This window comes from Musa acuminata, chromosome BXJ1-10 (assembly GCF_036884655.1).
Source record: "Musa acuminata AAA Group cultivar baxijiao chromosome BXJ1-10, Cavendish_Baxijiao_AAA, whole genome shotgun sequence".
NCBI classification, from domain to species: domain Eukaryota; kingdom Viridiplantae; phylum Streptophyta; class Magnoliopsida; order Zingiberales; family Musaceae; genus Musa; species Musa acuminata.
Genome location: NC_088336.1, coordinates 16,142,501 through 16,166,095, shown reverse-complemented (window position 1 = coordinate 16,166,095; position 23,595 = coordinate 16,142,501). Strand labels below are relative to the sequence as shown.

General features: G+C 41.2%; 3 protein-coding genes across 3 annotated transcripts; 1 reads left to right on the top strand and 2 right to left on the bottom strand.

Annotated features, from left to right (window-relative positions):
• Positions 1–2,905: 2,905 nt before the first annotated feature.
• On the bottom strand, positions 2,906–8,016 carry LOC103978200 (large ribosomal subunit protein uL13w-like). Its single transcript, XM_065085635.1, has 3 exons — positions 7,745–8,016; positions 3,946–4,003; positions 2,906–3,043 (listed from the first exon to the last, which is right to left on the bottom strand). Exons 1-3 carry the CDS (start codon positions 8,014–8,016, stop codon positions 2,906–2,908), a joined length of 468 nt encoding a protein of 155 aa, XP_064941707.1.
• Positions 8,017–8,505: 489 nt separating this feature from the next.
• LOC135595237 (uncharacterized) lies at positions 8,506–13,315 on the top strand. Its single transcript, XM_065085885.1, has 6 exons — positions 8,506–9,085; positions 10,817–10,945; positions 11,022–11,142; positions 11,248–11,329; positions 12,542–12,695; positions 12,799–13,315. The coding sequence occupies exons 1-6, from the start codon at positions 8,780–8,782 to the stop codon at positions 12,931–12,933; spliced, it is 927 nt and encodes a 308-aa protein (XP_064941957.1). The 5' UTR covers positions 8,506–8,779; the 3' UTR covers positions 12,934–13,315.
• Positions 13,316–15,143: 1,828 nt separating this feature from the next.
• On the bottom strand, positions 15,144–18,090 carry LOC135595236 (putative serine/threonine-protein kinase-like protein CCR3). Its single transcript, XM_065085884.1, has one exon. The coding sequence runs from the start codon at positions 17,937–17,939 to the stop codon at positions 15,573–15,575; it is 2,367 nt and encodes a 788-aa protein (XP_064941956.1). The 5' UTR covers positions 17,940–18,090; the 3' UTR covers positions 15,144–15,572.
• Between the last annotated feature and the right edge of the window lie 5,505 nt (positions 18,091–23,595).

Genomic DNA, 23,595 nt, shown 5'->3' with positions numbered 1-23,595 from the left:
CGTTCCTCTTGCCCGACGTCCAATCTTCTAACATGTTTTCCCATGGCACAACATGATTTTTCCTGCTTTAATTGTCTTATCCTGATCGAAGCATCTTGCGTCACTCAAAACGTAGATTAAAACATAAATACATATCAATTGGTTTCATCATCAAAATATGAGATTCAACATAGAGGTTCGGATATGAGATATCCACTAGAGCGCCTATCTTATTGGATATCCAATAAACCCCGAATTATTGGATCCTATGGAGGAGATCCAATAAGAGTTAATAAGAGATTATTAGGTAGAGACCCACTAATCTAAGAGGCTTAGGTAATTGGATGGAGATCTAGTACCTAATAGGACAGGATCCATTAGGGTTAACTAGGGGTCTCTATAAATAGGAGGGAACTAAAGACATATAGGCTGGGGCTTCTTGGTTGTCACATTCTATTCTCCTCTCCCTTTTTCCTCCTCAGACAGCAAGCATGGATATTTAATGAGCGTCATCATGGCTCTACTGTGTGGATCACCACTAAAGAGGAGGACGCTTGACTTCCTTCATTCTCTCCAACAGATATATAGGGATTTAGGGATATACGATCTCCCTAGGTAAAATACAACTATCTATCTCACACGTGATTTTCTATTTTGTGGGTTTTGTGCATCAATCTTCGCATGACGATGAACATATTTAGAAATTTTGGGTTTTTATTTTTTGTTCTTCCACTACACATGTGATGTCGCCCCTAGATTTTCCAACAAGCGTGAGATTCAGATTGAGAGAGGAGTTCTCCAGGAGAATCCAATTAGAGTGAGACTCGGATATAATTCGTATGGGCCTGACAATGCCATACCCAATATACGATCTCTAGGATATTAGATGGATGAAGGACTATAGATACACGATAATTGAGGGTAGATATGTCCAATAGATTAGATCCCCCCTGTACCGTCTAGGGAATATGGCGTAGTAGCCTAGTACATCCATAGTCGATAAGTTGAGTAAATTATTATGGGGATAATAATTTATTGAATTAAAATGAGTTCTGATAGGTATGACTCATGGCTAGCTCGGTATTAGGCCTAAAGGGTCATACACATATGGTAGATGACGTAACGAATAGAGGATTGAATATGTGATATCTAATAGGCCCCTGTTTTATTGGATTCGTTTGGTGAAACCTAATAAAAGCTTAAAGTGGATATTTGGATAGAGATCCAATTTTCATTAAGCTACGGATAATTTGATTGAGATCCAATGTCCAATATGTTAGGGTAATTAGATGAAGATCCAATACCCAATATGATAAGATCCACTAGGGTTAAATTAGAGGGTTCTCTATAAATAGGAGGGAAGCCAAAGGGTCACATGCTAGACTCTTTAGCCACCCACCTCCTATTCTCCTCCCTCCATTTTCTCCCTTGTTATCAGCCCTATTTGGGACATGAGAACAACAAGAAGGGTCGGTGCCTTATTGTGCTTGCTACTACGTAGTGGTGTGCGAAGGCGAGGAAAGAACATATCACGAGAGGAGGTGTGTCATCGCTTCATCCACCGTGTGGATTACTACTAGAGAGGAATTTGCGAGAATTCCTTTATCCACGAATTGAGATTTGCATATTAGGGATATATGATCTCCCCTAGATGAGAATGTCTCACACGTGTTATGCAGCCTTTGGTTTTATAAGTTTTTTGCTCTCGATCAGATATATGATCTCCCGATCGTCACACGAAGATTAGATATGATTCTTTTAGGAAACTATTTTTTGTTTTATTATTTTGCTATGCATGTGATACTCTCCAAGGTTTCCCAAAAAGGCGATGGAGACAAAGATGCCCAGGAGGAGAAAGAGGGACCAAGAGACTACTACATGCCTAACGTTGATCTGATCTACGCACATCTACCTAAGGCAGTACCAAAAGCTATTAAGCTCATCATTAGCACGGAAGAGGCTGCATGCGTACGATGCCTTGCCAGACAATAGTGGCTCGGTGCTACTGCTAGTGGTCGCTTCGATGACGACGTCTCCTCCCAGCATTGATGGTGGTCTTAATTTTTTTTAACTTAAATTATATGTATTATTATATTAACGATTTATTGCAAGTCAATATGTCACATAAGTATACTCTAATGTATGTTAACCTAAACTTCATAGGAGAGGCTTATATGTTATGTCTTCGAAATTGTAAGGGTTATTTTAGACAGAGTAAACCTTAAGAGTTTAAGAGGTCCATGGGTTAAAACAATAAGAACTAAAATAGACCTTAACCATATATATATATGAGTTAGTTTTATATTATATAATATAATTAGCTACCTTTAGTCCTTATACTTTTAAAAGTTACATTGGAATTCACTTTTAACTTTGTTTTTACAAAAATACTATACATAATCTAGTAAATTAAAATGAGATAGAATCAGTACAGGTAAAAAAGAATTAGTATGTACTTAGTGGTAAATTTTATGATATTTTTATAGATTAAAAATTTTACATAAATATAAAAATTCTAATATAATTTTTAAAAATATAAGGATCGAAATATTAAAGATAACCTATTACAAGGAATAATATATAATTAACCTTATAAATTAATAATAAACTATTATAATGACTACAATGATACGTAGGTGGTAAGATAAAAACTCATATGAAGCAAAATAGCACAAATAACGAACGTACAAATTAACAGGAACTAAACATTTGACATTAATCAGCTCGGATGACCAACTAGAATTGCCTCCATTGACAACAGTGATTTTTAATTAGAAAAAACCTAATCTCGATGGGTATAGTGAACCAAAGAACAAACAAATATATAAAAGAACATTCTGCACCTCACTAATGGCCAACATACATCATCCTGAACAATTAACAATTAACAAAAGGTTCTCTTCAGCAGGACTAGTGATCTCAGTACTTAAAGAGGCGATAGGATATCCAGCTGAGGACGAAGCTTCTCTCCAGCAGTCTTTTCTGCCTTCAGCCTCAGCTTGGCAAGTTGCTTTCTCCTCTCATAAGCCACCTTAGCCCGTTCTTTCCTCTTCTCTCCCAGCTCCTGCACAAACAGGATTTATATGATTAGTTACTACTTAGTAGAATGTGAATCACAGATTAACTAGTTGTACTGGGCATTACAACAAAGAAATAAATAGTTTCACAAGTTCTTGTGCTGCAACAAATGCCTGTCGCATGAAATGTACTCGGGGAAACATCCTTGTGATTAAGGCACTCTATGTGTATGCAAGTTATATAATATTCGAACATTTGGCAAGAACATATATGTGTAGTTCATATTCATTGACATGGCAATATAGACACAAAAATGCAGCTGTTCCAAGGAATTACCGTGTTCAGCCAAATCTCTCACCTCGATTAGAATTTAGAGATTTATAATTTCAAAAATAATGCAGATAAGATGAGTTCAACCTAAATGAACTGATGATTTTTAAAGCAGAGACCACTAATAACTTACCCAGTATAACGTCAATTCTCATGTTACTCCAGTTGAAATTAAAATAAAAAGTTCTCCAAAAAATTCCATTGCAAATTAGTAATAATATAATAGGCTTCTTAATCCTACAAGTCCACCCAACCCTAATCATCTAAGCCACAGGCAGAAATATGCCTCTTAAGCTTTAACCGAACTATTAAACTCCAAACACTTCAGATCTCTCTCTATCACAAGGAAGGAAGTTCTCGTATGCTACGCACAGTACAGCTTGTGCAGCCTCTGTGAGTATTATATGCAGCACTTGCCATACCAAGCTGGCACATCCGACCCAGCCATAGCCTTCACTACGGAAGCAAAGCTTCCCTTACAGCACAATCTTCAATGCTGAAAGGTACTCATGTCAAGCCTGGAATAAGCCATGCCCACAAACAAAGAAAGTACCAAAAAAAAAAAAATAGATATATGGATATGACCTTAATAATAGTATCATAATGATTCCATCCGACCTCGGAAGAAAGCCGGCCCAGTAAACAGTACTTATGCCCCGGCTGCAGCCTCAAAACCCTGGAAGAAGACCATGAAAAGAAAGTACGTCAACCAACAACCCTAAGATTAAGACATCGGCTGCAAGCCTCAAAACCCTAGAAGAAGATCATGAAAAGAAAGGTCATCAACCAAGAACCCTAAGATTAAAAGTATCTGAACCGGTTTTCAACCAGAACAAGACAAAATGCTATACTTGAGAGGCGGTGTCGGGATGGAGGAGCCAGAAAAATACTTACTTCATAAACTACGATCGGACCTAGTGACAACCCTATAACTACTAGATTGAGGTAGTTATTGAAACCACCCTATAACTACTAGATCATGATCATGATTGAGGTAGTTATTGAAATCATCATATAACCACTAAATCATGATAACTATCTAGATAGACAACTATAAATTAAATCTCAACACTCCCCCTTGATTCATAGTTGTATACACCAATTTACGACATAAAATAAACATGCTTTCGAAGTGATTTGGTGAGGATATCGGTAACTTGTTCATCCGTTCCATAATACTTCATTGTTATGGACCAATTTGCGACATAAAATAAACATGCTTTCGAAATGATTTGGTGAGGATATCCGTAACTTGTTCATCCGTTCCATAATACTTCATTGTTATGGCTCCACTTACCTGAAGTACTCTTTCGATCATCTAAAGCTCCTACACAATCACTATTAGTGAAACCAAATAATTTACATTTAAATTTTATTTTGAACATCCATTTTAATCCAATCACTTTCTTTTTTTTCGGTAGATCCATTAGCTCCCAAGTTTCATTCTTCTCAATTGACTTGACTTCCTCCTTCATTGTTGTTCTTCATTCCTCTTTTTTAACTGCTTCCTCAAAAGTTATTGGATCTGAAATAAACAAAGAAAATATTGAGTTATAAATTTCTATTAGTGATCTGAAATTTCTTGGAGGGGTTTAATCTGAGGAATTAGAATTTGAACTGCTATTGGGTGAGGTTAACGATGAACTTGTTGAAGCAAGATCTGTCACTTGATTCTACGGAGTGTCTAGTTCTGTTGGAATCTGCATTTGTGTTTCACCTTTATTGGTCTCCCAATTCCAACTTGCCCTTTCATCAAACATAATATTTCTGTTAATAATAACTTTGCCACTAACAGGGTTATATAATCGAAATACTTTCGATTGTAGAGAATAATCAATTAAGATACATTTTTTAGATTTTTCATCAAGCTTATGATGATTTTGTGAATTCACCAAAGCATAAGCAATATAACAAAAAAATTTTAGATGTCTAACACTTGGTTTCATACCATACCAAGCCTCAAAAGGAGTTCGATTCATAACAGCCTTTGTTGGTGAAATATTCAACAAATAAACTGTTATTGCAACTGACTCTGCCCAAAACTGATTTGGAAGATGTTTTCCTTTAAGCAAACTTCTTGCCATTTCAACGACAGTCTGATTCTTACGTTCAGCTACACCATTTTGCTCCGATGTATATGGTGCTGTCAATTCTCTGTGAATATCATTTTCTTCATAAAAAGAACTAAACTCATTAGATAAAAATTCATCATCTCTATATGTCCGAAGTGTCTTTATATATCTACCACTTTGCCTTTCTACAAGTGCCTTAAACTTTCAAAAATTATCATATGTTTCAGATTTCAATTTTAAAAAATATACTCAACTCATGCGACTATAATCATCCGTAAACAATAAAAAATATTGACTTCCACTAAATAATTTTATATTCATAGGTCCACGTAAGTCAGCATGAATTAATTCAAGACAATTAGATGCTCTCCATGCTTTTCCAATAGGAAATGGTTTTTTACTTTGTTTCCCATAAATACATCCTTCACATATATCAAGTGTATTAATCTTGGGCAATCCGAAAACCATTCCTTTTTGACTTAACAACCTTAAACCTTTAATGTTAAGGTGTCCATATCTTAAATGCCATAAACTAGACTCATTCTTTTGAGTTGTGATAAGCGCATGCCTTTCAATATTTGACACATCAAGTGGAAACATCTTGTTTTGTGTCATGCAAACATTTACTATAATCAAACCAGATTTTTTATCTCTAATAGTGCATGAACCATTATCAAATATTACTGAATATCCATCATCTACTAATTGTCCAACACTCAACAAGTTATGTGATAAAGTAGGAATAAAGAAAACATTATCAAGGTATTTTACCTTCCCTTGATTTGTCTTTTATTCCTTTCCCTTCCACTTGGATTTGCTTGCTATCTCCAAGTCTAACTTTCAACTTGTGAGTTTCATCAATATATCTAAATATTGATTTTATGACTGACATATGATTAGAACATCCACTATCCAAAAACCAAATATCATTTAAGATATTATGAACTTGTGAATGAGTCATAAACAACTTACTATTTTCTTCATTTTTCTCCACATAACTTGCTTGCTTTTCTCTTTTCCAGTAATCTACCTTCATGTGACCAAACTTTTTACAGTAGTGATATTGAATTCCACTCTTGTAATTTTTTTTATCATAATTTGATTGTCCTTGTTCTTCATGCCCATCAAAGTGTCCTCTTCCTCTTCCATTTCCTCTACCATGAAATCCTCCTCTGTCCTCGTACTGTTGATTTTTTGTAGAAGACTCCCCCTTAATCTGAAATATTTTTTCTTCACTTTTTTCAAGTGACCTATTCAACCTTACTTCATGTGCTTGCAAGGAACCCATTAGTTCATAAAATGAATAAGTAGATAGATCTTTTGACTCCTCAATTGCGGCAACAACATGATCAAATTTCGGAGTTAAACTTCTCAAAACTTTTGCAACAATTATATGATCAGAAAGATGTTCACCATAAGATTTCATTTGACTAACAATTTCAGTCACTCGAGAAAGAAAATCTTGCACTGATTCATTACTTTTCATGAATAAAATTTTAAACTCACGACAAAGGGTTTGAAGTTTTAACATAATCACCCTTGATGAGTCTTGAAATTCATTTTGAAGTATCAACCAAGCTTGCTTTGAGGTTGTCGCTGCTGTAATTCTTGAGAAGATCGTCTCATGTACAGCTTGTTGAATGAAGAACAATGCCTTTGAGTCCTTCTTTCTATTCTCCCTCAGCCTGATTTCGTCATCTCGATCTGCATATTCGTTCTCTATTAAGTCCCAAAAATCTTAAGACTTGAATAGAGTCTTCATCTAGATACTCCAAAATTTATAGCTTTTGCTCGAGAAGATGGGGATAAGGGGTTGAGACATAAAATTACCGAAAGTCATAATGCCCAATTCAGATTGAAACTAGGCTCTGATATCACAAATGTTGGGGATGGAGGAGCAAGGAAAAAATAGAATAAAAATACCAAATGTACACAGACTCTTTCTCTCTATTACTTCAGTCCTATTTATAGGACCTAGTGACAATCACCCTATAACTACTAGATTGAGATAGTTATTGAAACCACCCTGACTACTAGATCATGATTGAGGTGAACCACCCTATGACTACTATATCATGATTGAGGTGATTATTGAAATCATCATGTAACCACTAAATCATGATAACTATCTAGATATAACTATCTAGATAGATAACTATGAATCAAATCTCAACAGACGGCAACCCCTCATAGGCCTTGAGCCACGTCAGGATGACGGCCCCAACCTTAGTCTTGCAAGGAATTATGCAACCAACGAAGAAGAAAGGAGCAGATCAAATGAGTAGTTCCACCACCACCACCAGACCACACCGATGACAATCGGGAAGTGTTTTGGACAGACATACCCTCGGATGGTACGCCAAAGGATCTTGGCGGGGGCGCGGAAGTGGATGGGACCGTGAGAGGGCTTGGTGTTCATAAGCTTGCGTAGGAAGCGGAGGTACTTCATCTTCTGGCGGTCGAGCCCACCGGAGAGGCACATATCCTCGCAGCGGACAACCGCGACCCGCTGCCCGTTGAGCAGCTCCTTCGCCAAGATCGACGCCAACCGCCCCAGCATGTGGTGGCGCGGGTCCACCACTACCCACCGCGCACAGACCACGGACCCCGAGACCATGGCAACTGCGACCAGCGACCTCTCCCCTCTCCGCCCTCTTCCACGGTCGCCGATGACTCCCCGCGCTCGTGGCACGCGGACGGGTTCTCGCTTTTATACGGTCGGCGGCGGGTAGCGTTTCCTTTGGAGAGGAAGTGGCATGTTGGGCCATCACGTGAATTGGGTGCGGCCATGGGATTTCTGAGGCCCGTTTGGTACGAAATATATTCACACGGTGGAAGGGTGAAAACGGATCGGATATTGGTGAAAACGTACCCGTATCCACTTTTAGAAAGCGGATGCAGATGCGGATGTTGAAGATAAAATAGTTTGACTATGGAAGACTGCCATCCCATAGAATAGGAAGTCAGCTTATTACCCATTTTTGTGAGTTATTATTATTATTATTATTATTATTATTATTAATTATATTACATTTATTAGTGTTGTTTCCCGAGATAAAAATAAAAGCAAAAGAACCATCCTTCCATACCGATCTTAAAGATCAACATGGCCTTGGTGGCGGCCGCAGACATCGACGTCATCTGCGGTGTCAAACTGCGTCCGCGACCGCATATTTACTCTTCCGCGCCCGCTTGCACGGGACGGTCTTCTTCCACGCAATCCCGTTCGGCTCCCGAGTCCCGTCGCCCCTCTCCTCGCGGCACCTCTCGCCGGATCGCCCTACCCGGCGGAGCCAGCCCCGCGGCCTCCGGATCGGCCGCGATTCGATTCGCGCGCGCCTCGTCCTTCGTCTTCGTCTTCTTCAGCTGTTGCCGCCGCCATGACCGGGCTGGCCCAGACGGAGTTGTGCTCTCCCGGGTCCGCCGCTACGACCAAGACGACGAAGAGCGTCCAGTTGTGGCGGACGCTGGTGAGTTGGGTAGCGGTCTTGTTTCATGTCCTGCTCCAGATCCCACGGAGGACCCCCTCGTGGGCGCAGCTCGTCTCCTTTGTCGGCCTCCGCCAAAACCTCCTTTTCTCCCCTTCCTCCGCCTCTCCGGACTACAAGCCTCTAGCCGTTGACCCCCCCACCGACGCCCCGCCGCCTAATCAGTTCGCTGGGCCGGAGCCCCTGAAGAAGCTCACGGTATGTCTCTCTTCCCCATTTGGGAACTGGGCTATGAACGATTCGTTTAAAGATTGGTTCTTTCTATTTTTTTTAGATCCCTGTCGATTTAAATTTGTTCTGAGATTGCATAGAATATAAGGTTGCGTTCTTCCTGTTTGGCCTGTCCTTGCTTCGGCATCCCTTGGTGGTTTGGACAAACCGAGGTCCTGACTTCCTCATTTAGATACAACTTACTGCCCAGAAGCTACAGTTGATTGACGGTGGTGGATCGATGTGCTTAATGATTTCCATGTTTATGTATTGTATACTTGTCTTGCAAAGCATATGAATTTGTTGATGTATTGTATGCTTGTCTTGCAAAGCAAATAATCTTGCATAGAAATAAATAGTTGAATGAGAACTTGAAAGCAAAGAAGTGCAGCATACTACTTGATGAGGAATTTCCTGGATAGAGTTATAAACATGACTGCTATCAACATGTGGCCTAATTAACTCTAGACATAATACCTAACTCCTGTAAGACCTGATATGTTTGATGTCTGCATTGGTACTTCACGTTGTCCCTGCTTTCAGTTTGTGAATTGCTGATTCGCAACCTGCATGAGGATTTTCCATTCATCATTTTTTATGCACTTGGCTTCCGGACAGCAGAGTTTTTTACTTCTCCATTCATGGAAATTGATTATATTTGTACACTGATTTTTTTTTTTCCTTTCTTGTAGAAGGAACATTGAGGTAAGTAATGCAGATCAATTACATCAAATCTTATTCTTCCTGTTCATTGTTATTCTTGGACTATTACCACACCTCCAAAATTCAAGTCCATGAATTGATTCACATACATTGATACATGTGGTTGGCAATACTAAAGTAAAATCTCTAAATAGGTTTGTGATGTAGTATAGCATATTTGTAATCATGAGAAAGGTATGACCATTCTGGTGTGTAACTCATGGCATATCTCAACATAAGGTTGAGCAACCTTCAACCAGATTCAAATTCTGATCAACAAGGTTGAGCGACAGATTCTCATTCCGTGGACTATTTCTTTGCTAGGATTCTGCATCAACTTTAAAATGTCCACAGGATCTTTCTTGTGTAACTGTTTATATGTGCTTTCTTGTTATTTTATTACATAACGATCTTATGACTGTATGTTTAGAACTGCTTTAGAAAATAATTTGAACTTGTAAGTTAAGCACCGCAGATCTGTTTTCTTCCTGTGTTTCTTCTTTCTTTCATTTTTTGTCGCTGCAGAAATGGCAAAACTTGTACATGTAGAAAATGTGGTGGGAACATATCTACATACGTCTTCTTTGAAAATACTTTTAACAAAGGAATAAGTGTGGTGCTTCATCTTTGATCCAAAATAGATTAGTGCTTATACAACAAGAAAGTTGTCTGATTTGATTCCAACTTCACTAGTGCACATTAAAATCATTGTTGGAATATTCCAAATCTCCATTAAACTTCGTATGTTGACTTTTTTAATGGGATTTTTGATAAACAATATGTGATGAACTTGTCAATATGGACCAAAATTGGATTTTTGTTGGTGGGCACAAGAGTCTATGTAAGACTGACTAGTAGATGTCTTGGTTTAGTTTCTCAATAATATGCCCACAAAAATGCCAATGACTACCATAATATTTATTTTTATACTTCAATAATAGTCATTGCTTAAGGAGAATTTGTTTGTTGTTTTATTGTGACTCTCTCATTTAAGGCCAGGTTCGCAAAAATTTGCAGATTGTTCTCGACTTGGATGAAACTTTAGTTTGTGCATATGAGACATCTAGCCTTCCGTCTACAGTGCATACCCAAGCAATTGAAGCTGGTCTAAAGTGCTTTGACCTTGAATGTATATCTTCAGAAAAGGTTGGTCACTTATGATTAGGTAATTTTGCCTGATCTTAAGCTGCAGGAGTATTTATCCTGAGCTACACTTTTGAAGGATGCTGATGGAAGGCAAAAGGTGAACCATGTCACAGTTTTTGAGCGCCCTGGTTTGCAGGAGTTTCTAAAACACAGCAGTGAATTTGCAGATCTTGTTCTTTTCACTGCTGGTCTTGAAGGTTGTAGTTATTTACCTATAATATACTTTTTGGTACTAGCTCTTATTTATATACTGCTTATGCTTTTGTGAAAAATCCTTGTGTTTTTTTTCCCTTCTATATCAGGTTATGCAAGTCCAGTTATTGATAGAATAGATGTTGACAATAAATTAACTCATCGCCTATATCGGCCTGCAACTGTGATCACGTAAGTGAAAATCATATTTATTAAGACTTCAGTCAACTTTTGTTGTTATTTTTTTCAATGAACCAGAAGAATAATCACTGGAAATTCTTTCTGCCTTCAAAATCTCAAATTTTTTGAACATTCAAGTTGCATTCCATGTAGTTCTGTTAAATTCTGTAGTGTCAAGTACGCATTAGTCAACTTTGAATCAATTTTAAGATTTTCTGAAATATAATTTTGTATGGCAGCAACAATTATTGTACTTCATCCTGATAGGCAATTTAATCTTTTTATTTTTGTAATATCCCATGATAATATGTTTTGCCAAAGTCTCCTTGTTGTTGAGGTTTTTGACTTGGTACAAAGAAGTAATGGCTCTATCTAACCCTAAACTTTGAACCAGTGTTCAATTTTGTCTGTAGAAACTGTTTAGCATTCATGTACTTGTGAGCACCATTAGTTCTTTGGCCATTAAATTAGATCATGTACATATTTTGTCAGCAGTCTTAATGACCTAACGACCACTGATGCCAAACTGACATTGAGGTTCTGTTATTAACTCAAAAAAAGGTTACAGGGTTAAGTTGGCATTGGAATATATTACAGAGACTACTTTTACCATTATGCTAATTCTGAAAGGCTAACTAATCTAAAAGCAAGCAATTTCTGAAGATTATGTTGAAAGTTCTGTTGTAACAAATATTATGAGCCTTTAAACTTCAATGCTGCTTCATACTTTCTTTTTTAACTACTGCTTGTTTTGTTAGCATTTGCAGATGATGAAAATCAATGTGGTTAGTCAAATTACATGTGTCATTTGCTGTTTCAAATCTTTTTAAATCAAGCTAAATGATATAATACAAAAAGAAGATATTGTGCTTTATTTGGAAATTGTAGCTGTTTGCAGTGATTAAACACCATAACCAAAATGAAATTTTCTGATTTCTTGCAAAATAAACTAAATCCTGTTTTTGATCGCTTGACTTTTGTCATTGAATTATTCTATTGTTGATTTGAAACTACTCAACTTTTTTATAAAATGCTTTTATCTTCCTACCGCTTGACATTTCAAAAAGTTGCCTATTGGTTGCAATGCTTATTTTGTGTACATACATTACACTAGTACATGTGTATAAAACCATCTACAAATTTTATGTTGCCAGACCTTTGATGGTAAACTGTACCTTATAAAGAATTGAGGTTCATAAAATATATGTGCATTCTGTGGATCAGGGAACACCGGGAACATGTCAAAGATCTTTCTTGTGTATCGAAAGATCTCTCCCGCATAGTTATTGTTGACAACAATCCATTCAGTTTCTTGCTGCAACCATTAAATGGAATACCTTGCGTTCCATTTTCCGCTTCACAGCCATGCGATGACCAGGTAACAAGATATATCATGCTTTTTTTTTTGGCTAATTACATACTATTACAACTGGTAGTTATTTTCTGAGCGTTGGCTGTAGTATTTTTTTTCTTGTTTCCAGCTTATGGGAGTCATTCTTCCTCTTTTAAAGCACCTTTCTCTCCAGAAGGATGTAAGGACTGTACTATATGATAAATTCCACATGCCGGAGTGGTTTAAACAGCAAGGAATTCCCACCATAAGCTCAACTTCTTGAGATGGTTTTACCAAGCTCTTGTCATAAGAATGCTATAAATCTGCCCAAACATGGCTTCAACTTTGTATGATCTACCCAATTTTTCTGTAGCGACTCTTTCAGGTTACCTGCTTGCCTGTTGATACGATGGAAAGGATCCGCTGAGCATAAAAAATGTTGTACCTAATGAACGGAGAAATTTTGAGGTTTAACCAAGCATCATCTCTCTTTCCACACAAAACCATCCTACTTGCCTTAATTTATTGTAATAAATCTTTCAGCGTTGTATGCTTAGAAATATTAGGTGTGATTGTTGCTGTAATTAATATTATATTATGGATTCATGGCATTGATTGATTGAAAATGTACAGAAACTGAAATAAAATGGAATGGTTTGCATCAAGCACGGTTGGTATGATTATTATAGTTATGCTGGGTTTCTGGTTTTCTGAATGAAATCAACTTATGTGGTGGGAATTGGTGATGTTTACAGTCCAAAGAACTCCATGAAGATATGGAAGTCACAGCCAAAGGCATATATTGTAGTGCCCTGTTCATTGGGCATGCTCGACTCATGAGACTTCCATTCATCTTTCATTCTTCGTTTCCCATCTAATCTATTGAGGCTAATGTTAAAAGATTTGGGCGGTGTCAGCTAACTTTGTTGATAATGATGTTGATAGCTGTATTCGAATTTTGTTTTCATCGTTTTATCTTTTATAAAATACGAGTTAATCATCAGTCTAAATTTTAGAGACAACCCAACTCAGTTCCGAACCGCAAACCTAAGAAATATGCTCAATGGAATCGATTTATGATATGATAATCTTCGGATGGATTTGTTCGGTCAATCTATTTTGTCTCTTTTTTTTTATTTTTGTTGTTGTTGTTGTTCTTCTTCTTCTTTATCTGACATCCAACGAATTTTTGCCCCTATGACTCTTTGCTCTATGAGCTGCAAGTATATATTATCGGGAGGTGACACCAAATCCTTCCATGTGGCTATCTATCACATTAATTGGAAGGACGCGTAGCAATGATGGTTGGAATAAATAACCCACCTTCATATGGCTAAGAAGACATCTTTAAGCCGACTGTGGTCGGCGCCTTTTGAAGTTCCACAGCTACTGATTTGATTGCAGAAGATGTTGAAGGATGAGGAGACCCACCAAAGTTTGCCACAAGAACATAAAGAATTGGATCCCCAACCCACATTGCTTTCACTCTAATCATCATGTTGTTATCCATGGCCCGCTGTGCTTTGAGAGCAGATGAGAAAGCTCGCTGTGGTTTATTATAGAAGCCGCTGGCCAAAAGTAGCATCAGCTAATAGAGGAGGGAGCTTTACCAACCTACTCCATGAGGGCATATTTGATATGTTCGACAAAGCTCAGGATTCGTGGTTTGAAGAAGGACCTTTGTGTTCCCACTTTGCCCAACTATTCTTTCTTCTCTTCCATTGTTTTACATCCAATACCTCAAATCTTCTTAACTACTACATCCTATCACGGTTCAATCTAAATCGAAATTGAATCGATCAAAAATCAAAATCGAATGGGAATAACAATTCATGTAATATGCAATCGGAATCGAAAAAATAAAAATAAAAAAACTAAGTACTCTACCAGTTATGAATCTACTCTTTCTAACCTCTTAATAAAAGGTTAATTCGACAGAATCGAAACTGCAAGTTAGGCCAAACCTAGTAATTACATGTATCATTCCAAGTTAATCGTTTGAGTTGAAGAGCTTTAAATTCATGTCCAACATAGAGATGATCTAATTCTGCTTCACTTAACAAATAGCTTGTGATATGAACTTAGCATGGCTCAAGATATGACTCCCCCTCAGGGAAGCAGCTTCTACCTACACTGATACCTTCATATTTGTCAAAGACAACAAAACCCTGAATCCTATTCCACTTCACTTTGGTATCAACCTCAGGATGATGAATTTTCCATATCAACTGCTATCAAAATCTATGCAGTCAAAAGCATTTAAGAGCCCAGAAATCCAATATCCTGAAGAACTTGTGAGACAATGGCAATTTCCTGTGTCTCCATCACGAGTCTGAGAATGACAAGTCTAACATATAACAGCAAGTATACTTGTATGATTTCACAGAATCACCTTGCTGTACTAATTAGACCTGGTCTTCATCTCCCTTCTGATGATGGCTTCAACATATAAATCACATCAATTGACCAGAAAATTCAGCAAAACAAAGCTGCTGGATCAAGAGCCATAAGCACAGTATCATTTAAAGTCAACCAGAAAGCACCACACAACGCATGGTCAAGCTTGGAACACCTACAGTCCAGATGAACTTTTTTGGCATCTGGCATAAGAGAATTAGTCCTCTTGAAGGAGATGTGCTCACAAGCATTCATAAGAAAGGTTGCATTGTAGAGGTTGACAAAGCCAACATTTCAACATTTCTTCCCACCCAACTTACTCCTCAGCTCCCTTCCACAGCCACAACAGAGTATAAACATGGAACTCATCACACAGTTCTTGAAATTCTCTGAACATTTTTTGTGTTTCAACTTTCAAGGTTAATCTGAATTGCTCTGCACAGTAAACCAACCAAATGCTTCACATATCTCAATTCCAACTTCAGATGTCGAAGAATTTATGTAACAAACATCAGCAGGATTATCTCAATCTGTTGAACCACTGGAGATGCTTCCATGGCTTCCCTCGCAGAGAGCAAGGGCGCTCTCGAGGTTGGCAACAATGTCGGTCATATTCGGCCGATTCCTGCCCTCAAGATTAACGCAGTGCACAGCAGTGTAGGCAACGAGCTCCACCGCCTCAGCTTCATGCGGTCCCGGCTGCCCCACTCTTGCGTCGAGCACCTTGCTGGCCTCCCCTGCCACAATGCAGGGCACAGCATAGTCGACGACACTGGTCGGGTTCCCACCCTCCTCGTCCTTGAAGATGGCTCTTCTCCCAGTGAGCACCTCAAGCATCACCACTCCCAGGCCGTAAACATCGCTCTTGACGGTCAAGTGGTGCAATCCGTAGTACTCGGGGTCCATATACCCAACTGTGCCTGCCGCCTTCATCGACAAATGCCCGTCGCCGGATTCTGGTCCCATGAGCGACAGCCCGAAGTCTGACACCCGGGCGATCCAGTTGCCATCGAGCAGTATGTTGGAGGACTTGATGTCGCGGTGGATGATCGGAGGCACGGCATAGCTGTGGAGATATTCGATCCCTCTCGCCGCATCCAGCAGCACCTTGATCCTCATCTTCCAAGAATTCAACACACTGGTCTGATCGCCATTCTTTGGGTGGAGATGGTCATACAGAGCTCCATTCTTCATGTACTCGTAGACCAAGAGCCTCTCCTCCCTCTCCTCGCAGTAGCCGACCAAGCCCACCAAGTGTTTGTGGTGGAGCCGAGAGAGGAACGCGAGTTCCGACTGGAAAGCGCTCTCCTTTTCCTGGAACTTCTTTGTCCTCGGCCCTGATTCACTTCTCTTGATCGCCACCTCCCGTCCGTCAGGCAGTTTCCCCTTGTACACCGTCCCAAAGCTGCCGGCCCCAATTTTGGTCTCCAAGGAGAAGTTTTTGGTGGCGGCGGCGAGCTCCGAGAAGCTGAACTCCTCCGCCCGGTCCTTGAACGAAGACGGCCCACTCCTCTGCCGCCTCATGACCCGTGAGCCCTGGCGCCAGAAAGTTCGGGACCGCGACCCGGAAGGGGACGTGGTTGGGCTCGGGACGATCGATCCGGCACCGGTTGCGGACGAATGCCCCGCATGGGATGCTCCATTTCCAGCAGCGGTAATAGTCGGCTGAACTGAATTGTGGATCTTCTTGTGCCTACAAACCCCAAACCATGCGCAGTAGACGATGGAGCAGACACCGGCAAATGCGCCGACTGACCCAACGATTGCGAATGCCAACCATCCCTTGTTAGTCCTCTTCGACGAAACGGTAGACGGCGGCGGCGATGGTGATGGCGGAGGTGGGCTTGTTCGCTCGAGTCGATCGTCACATCGCCTGCATATGACTCCAGAACCCGAACATAGCGTCTCCGAGTCGGGGAAAGGTCCGCAATCGCAAGAGCTTTCGTTGGAAGTGCAAATTCCAGGAAGCACTCTCGGCAACGGAAGCGCAGGTACTGCCGCGTCGCTCCTGTTCGTCCCCCAGCAAAGCACAGTAAAGTTGACCACCGTTAGGCCGCAGGTGAGATTGCCGCCGGCGACGATGAACACGAAGGCGGTGGTGTTCGCCGGCGTGTATTCGCCGCCGGCGCCCCCGCCCCAGCAGACAACCGTGCCGTTGTATCGCCTGACGGCGCAGGTGTGGCTTGAACCCAGCGCGAGGCTGCCGAACTCGAACGCTGAGTCCGAGGGCGGGGTCGATTGGCCTGCTTCGTTGTTGCCGCCGCAGATAAGCCGGCCGGCGGTGCTGATGCCGCAGGCGTGGGAGTCTCCCGCAACGATGGTCGACATGTTGGAGTTGACGAAGGCGACCGAGATCTCACCGCTGCGCGGCCCCCAGCAGCTGACGGAACCATTAGTGCTGATGGCGCAGGTAAAGCCCCGACCGGAGGTGAGGGAACGGTAGGAGCCGGTCAATTTGTCAGGGAAGGCGCTGTCAGCGCGCCACCAATGAACGAACGTCCGGTTGCGGTCGACGCCGGCGATTTGGACATCGCCGACAGCGAGCTCCTCGATGGCGGTGGAGTCGTTGTAGACGCGCTTCTGGGTGAGTGTGGCCGCGTCCCAGCAAAAGAAAGCGGTGCCGTCGGCCCTCAGGCCGCAGAGGGAGCCGTGGCCACCAGAGACGGAGGCAAAGGAGACGTTGGGGAAAAGGGGGAAGGACAGAGCACCTGTGGCGTCGGCGCGGGCGCACTGGATGCTACGAGGGGAGACGCCGGCGAGGACGCCGCAGACGATAGAAGGGGAGCCGTGGGCGATGGCGAGGGTGGAGGTGGAGCCGGTGCCGTGAGCAGGTAGGAGGAAGACAGACAGGGTCGCGGCCACCGCCAACGCGACGGCGAGGGAAGGCCTCATCAGGTGGCGATGGTCGGCTGGGGAGTTCCACGTTTAACCCACATAGGGAAGCAAAGCGAAGAGAGGGAAGAAAGCAAAAGACTAAGAGAAACTGCCTTAAGGTGGTCTGGTCTCCATTATAGTGGCCGTGGGTTTAGAGAGAGAGAGAGACAGAGAAAGAGGGCGAAGAAGAAAGAATACTAATTGAAAACGATTATATATATATATAAATAATTTGGGACATTTCCAACGAGGAAAACGATTACATATATATATATATATATGAAGGAAGAAGGAGAAAAAAAAGTATCAAGTTCATTTACGTAGTAAGAAATATTAAAAGTTTTTAAAATAAGATTATAAATAATAAAGGGGGATTGTAAATAGCAATCTTCTTATTTTTAAAAAATTTAATACATAAATTTATATATTTATATATTTCATATTTAAATTTTTAAAAAAAATAATATATATTTTTCAAGATATCCTTTTTAGATTTTCATGACAACGTCTTTCTTTTATCTAATTGTAAATATATTTTTGAATTGATAGTCAATCATTTTTTATTTTTTCTTTTCTTATGGGTCCCGATTTATAGGAATATATCCATAGAATTAGACCGGTTCTCGGTTACGATTTTTTTTTTATTACTTTCTATTTTTTTGATATTATTAGAAATACTATAACTCAATATAAAAATATTATAACTGACTTTCTTTTTTAGATTAGTTCATATAAAAGATGTATAAAAATCATAAATATTTTTATAAAAATACAAAAAACATTAATTTAGTGCATCTTTTAGTTGTTAGGCCGCTGAAATTGACACCCCAAGCGAAGTAATCTACTTATTATTTGGGACGATATGAATCGACGCAAACTTCAAACCCTCACGCGTTATAGCTATAGTTGATTTCATATTGTTGGGTTGCGTTGGAGCCGCCATAGATTGGATAGGTTAATGGACCGTATGCAACTGACCGACGACTGCACCCATTAACTTCAATTCCTCACGTGATCTGAAATATTTGACCAGTCAACGGTCAGACCAACATGCCGCCATTTCTTGTGGGTCAAAGTCCGAGATGTGTCCACGACCAACCGAGTATTGATCGGCTCCGTACCTTCCTGGCAGGATAATACCCGAGGAAGATTAGGATATATTATTTGGTTTCTTCGCGTTATGTAGTGAGGGAGATCGTCACAGTTGTTGGATTTTTTCTTCTTCTTTCGTTGTCTTTGACCCTTTTGTCACCATCTCTTCACCTAGTGTTGCGATTACTCGATTTGCATTCCACAAGTTACTCGTGCATCCGTTCGTTGATTTTTTTTTTAATTTTTATTTCCCTATAATTTGACGGCAATTGTAACTTGAAATGCATGTTCATGGTTTAGACGATACCATGCTAATAAATAACGATGGCTAATATTTTTAATTTTTACATAAAATATTTTTTTATATTCTTGGACGAGACATATAAGATCAAATTTCGATACGCATAAGAAACCCAACGTAACCAAGGAGATGGCTCGAGTATCCTGTTACGAACGATCATCGCGCACCTAAACAACTTTGTTCAATGAACCGTTCGTTATTTTTGCATACTTGTACAGAGATATGGTAGCATGTTTTGTCTTAGTTTTGTGTGTTTTCGCTTGTAAAAATGCATGTTCGAATAAGTTATAATGTTGTAGTGCGACCGCTCGCCGCGCTGGGCCGAACTGCCCAAAACAGCTTCGTTTTCGCATGCCATGGCTTGTTTTATGCAAGCTGCAGCTGCACACGAAACGTCAGCCATCTCAGCACCCTGGAACCCCCCGGGTGGCATAGGGCTGGATGGGGCTTCGGTATATTGTCGGGCGTTGAAAAATCTTTACAAGTTCGCACGTTAACTTGATGGGAACTTGCCTTCATGCCCGGCACTCGGTGAGCAGTTGTTTGTGAACTTGCAACTGTTCGTTCTACCTTCTAAAGTCCTTGTTTTCTCCTTCCTCTCTTTTCTCTCTTGTACTTAAGGTGCTTGCTGAATTGCTTATAAAGCTTCCCTCTCTACGAGACGTCGAGACTTATTTGTCGATCGTTTTTCAATCTAATCAACCTTTTGTTTTACAGGTCTTTCGGGACCTGTACAAGGTTGCAGCTAGGCTGAACCTTTACGGACGCATATGTCGCAAGGGAGTCTCATGACTTAGGCAATCCCAACTAAGTCCGAGGTGTTGGCGCAAGGATGCTTCACGACTTAGGCAACTTCAGCTAAGTTCATAACTTTGCTGCAAAGGTGCCTCACAACTTAGGCAATTCCAACTAAGTTTGTGACATTGTGGTATCAGAGCGGGCAAGCAATTTGAGCAAGCAGTGAAGCAACTTCGCAATCTCGCCATGGCCAAGTATCGTGGCGAATCGAGCAAGACGACGCAAGCCGAACCTTTGCCCTAAGCAACCGCAGGTGGGTTGTAAGTGCAAACTTGCTCCCATGTTGTTGGAGCCGCTTTGGAGGATCGTGGCAGTGAACATGATGAGCGAGAAATTGGCTACTCTCCGAGAGCGGAGGAGGCGCAATCTGGAGCGCCAATCGGGAAGAAGAGCCATAAGAAGAGACTCACAGCGACGGAAACCTACTTGGATGTTCTTGAAGCGAGCTTAGAGGAACTTTACCAAGGCCAACGAAGGTTTCTTGTGGTAGAGAGCTTGCAAGAAGAAGCTGAATCCCGAATCGACAAGGTTGAGACCCTAGTCGATCGACTGATGGACGATACTAAAGACTCCGTGCAACATTTGCACGAAGTTATGGTAGAACTCACTTCTAGAGTGACAGTACTCACAAGGGCACTAAATGCGGGAGGGAGCAACACCCGCATTGCACCGCCACAAAACTTGAGGGCACCCGAACCGCATGGTTATGGAGGTGCTAGAGATGCTAAAGAGCTCGAGAATTTCCTATTCGACATGGAACAATACTTTCGAGATACAAGGCCTAATTCTAAAGAAATCAAAGTTTCGATAGCTACCATGTATTTGAATGGGGATACAAAACTTTGGTGGCGAACCCGTTGGGAGGAGATTCAATAAGGTCGGTGTCGGGTGGACACATGGGAGGATTTAAAGCGGGAGTTGAGAACTCAGTTTCTACCTGAGAACACAGAGTTCGTCATAAGGAGGAAACTAAGAAAACTCCGCCAAAGTACTTACATTCGAGACTACATGAAGCAATTTTCTGCACTAATGTTGGACATACAGAATATGCTCGAGAATGATAAGCTACTCAGCTTTCTTGATGGTTTGAAGCATTGGGCTCAACAAGAACTACATTAAAGGAATGTCACCGATGTGATCAGGGCAATTACTGCTGCAGAAAGGCTCACCAACTTTGTTACCTCTAAGGACCTGGGGAAAAGGAAATAATCTTCAAGAAATCACCCCCCAAAATATTCTCGAGGGAAGGAGCCCGGGGGCAAACAAAGGAAGAAGAGTTCCCACAAAGGGCCAAGCTTAAAAGGCAAGGCCCCAAAACCTAACGGATGCTTCTTGTGCAGAGGGCTGCACATGGTGAGAGAGTGCCCACAGAAGCAAGCACTCAATGCCTTAACAACTTCTATTTATTCCCCAAATCGGATAAGGGTAAGGCTGTCGCTCTTAGTTCGAGTAGTTCAGAATCCAATAGCAACGATGAAGAGTCGCAAGGACCTCGGATGGGGGCAATGCGTTTGTTAAACACTATACGGGGTCAAGTGGGAGAGAACATAAAGACAAGGCCACAAAAAGTAGGAAGCAGCGAGCTGATGTACATAGACATTAAGCTCAATGGCCAAATGACCCGTGCAATGGTGGACACGGGTGCTACCCACAACTTTATTTTCGACCGAGAAGCAAAGTGACTTGGGCTGATCTTGGAGAAGAACCCAAGTCGAATAAAGGCGGTGAACTCGGAGGCCAAGCGAATCTCCAGGTTAGCAAAGGGAGTTCCCATCAAGATCGGAACATGAAGCGGGAGTACAAACATGATGGCGGTGCCACTAGATAACTTCCAAGTGATTCTTGGAATGGAGTTCATGCATGCGGCGAAATTGGTGCCAATGTCATTCCTAAACTCCCTATGTATGATGGGAGGTGACGACCCCTATGTGGTTCCCGTCTCTTGGAGAGGAACCAGGGAACCCCAACAGATATCGGCATTACAATTGAAGAAAAGGGTACGAAAAGGCGAATTAACATTCGTGGCTGCTATGAAGCTAGAGCCACTCAATGAGGAGGTCATTCATAAACCTACCGTGGTGGCTAACGTTCTAAAGGAGTTCACAGACATTATGCCACTCGAGTTGCTGAAGACTTTGCCGCCACGCAAAGGTGTTGATCATCATATCGAGTTGGAGCCAAGAGTGAAGCCTCCAGCGAGACCACCATACCGCATGCCCTCTCTAGAGTTGGCATAACTCAGAAAGCAGTTAGGTGAACTACTAAGCGGTGGTCTCATCTGTAGTTCCAAAGTACCTTTCGGAGCTCTAGTTCTCTTCCAAAAGATATAAGATTGGAGCCTCCGACTATGCGTCAATTATCGAGCCCTCAACAAAGTGACGGTGAAGAATAAGTATCCCATCCCACTCGTTGCGAACTTGTTCGACCAATTGGGCAAAGCAAAGTATTTCTCTAAACTCGACCTTCGGTCGAGGTACTAGCAGGTGTGCATTGTTGAAGGCGATGAAGCGAAGACTACTTGCGTGACCAGGTATGGAGCGTTTGAGTTCTTGGTGATGCCTTTCGGCTTAACCAACGCTCTGGCCACATTCTGCACTCTTATGAACCAACTATTCAAAGAGCATTTAAATAAGTTTGTGGTTGTCTACTTGGACGATATCGTCATCTACAGTTAAACGCTCGAGGAGCATGTCGAATACATTCGAACAATTTTTAAGGTTTTAAGGGAGAATACTTTCTTCGTGAAAAGGGAGAAGTACTACTTTACTCAAACAGATATCTTATTCTTGGGGTATCGAATCGGTGATGGCTCCATTTGGATGGACAAATCGAAGGTGCAAGCTGTTGCGGAATGGTGAACTCCAAAGAAGGTGCCAGAGTTGAGATCCTTCCTTGGTTTTGTCAACTACTATTGGCGCTTCATAGCAAGGTATTCGAAGCGTGCAACTCCACTGACGGAGTTGCTGAAGAAGGAGCAGTCTTGGAGGTGGTCTGACAAATGTGAAGCTGCATTCCTAGACCTGAAGACTGTTGTGTTGAAAGAACTGATGCTCAAATTACAGGACTATGGGGAGCCCTTCGAAGTCTATACAAATGCTTTAGACTTCGCTATTGGAGGAGTACTCATGCAAGAGGGTCACTCAGTGGCATACGAGAGCCACAAGCTCAACGAGACCAAGCGACGGTATCCGATGCATAAGAAGCAGATGACAGCGATGGTCCACTATCTACGAGTTTGGCGGCACTACCTTCTTGGATCGCGATTTGTGCTGAGGACAGATAACATCGCTTTGAGCTATTTCCAAACTCAAAGGAAACTCTCCCCAAAGCAAACACGATGGCAGGACTTCCTAGTTGAGTTTGATATGACAATGGAGTACAAGCCCAAAAAAGCAAATGTTGTGATCGATGCATTGAGTTAGAAAGTGCAAGTGAATGTCATACAATTGGAAGGCAAAGGCCAAACAAGTCAATTGCAGTCCA

Excerpts from the sequence above, each read along its gene's own strand:
- LOC135595236 (XM_065085884.1), bottom strand. The coding sequence starts at position 17,939 with ATGAGGCCTTCCCTCGCCGTCGCGTTGGCGGTGGCCGCGACCCTGTCT.
- LOC135595237 (XM_065085885.1), top strand. The coding sequence starts at position 8,780 with ATGACCGGGCTGGCCCAGACGGAGTTGTGCTCTCCCGGGTCCGCCGCT. Across the intron at positions 11,330-12,541 it reads CGGCCTGCAACTGTGATCAC|GGAACACCGGGAACATGTCA; the intron begins GTAAGTGAAAAT and ends TCTGTGGATCAG. Across the intron at positions 12,696-12,798 it reads CACAGCCATGCGATGACCAG|CTTATGGGAGTCATTCTTCC; the intron begins GTAACAAGATAT and ends TCTTGTTTCCAG.
- LOC103978200 (XM_065085635.1), bottom strand. The coding sequence starts at position 8,016 with ATGGTCTCGGGGTCCGTGGTCTGTGCGCGGTGGGTAGTGGTGGACCCG. Across the intron at positions 4,004-7,744 it reads CTTTGGCGTACCATCCGAGG|GGTTTTGAGGCTGCAGCCGG; the intron begins GTATGTCTGTCC and ends GTCTTCTTCCAG. Across the intron at positions 3,044-3,945 it reads TGGGCCGGCTTTCTTCCGAG|GAGCTGGGAGAGAAGAGGAA; the intron begins GTCGGATGGAAT and ends CTGTTTGTGCAG.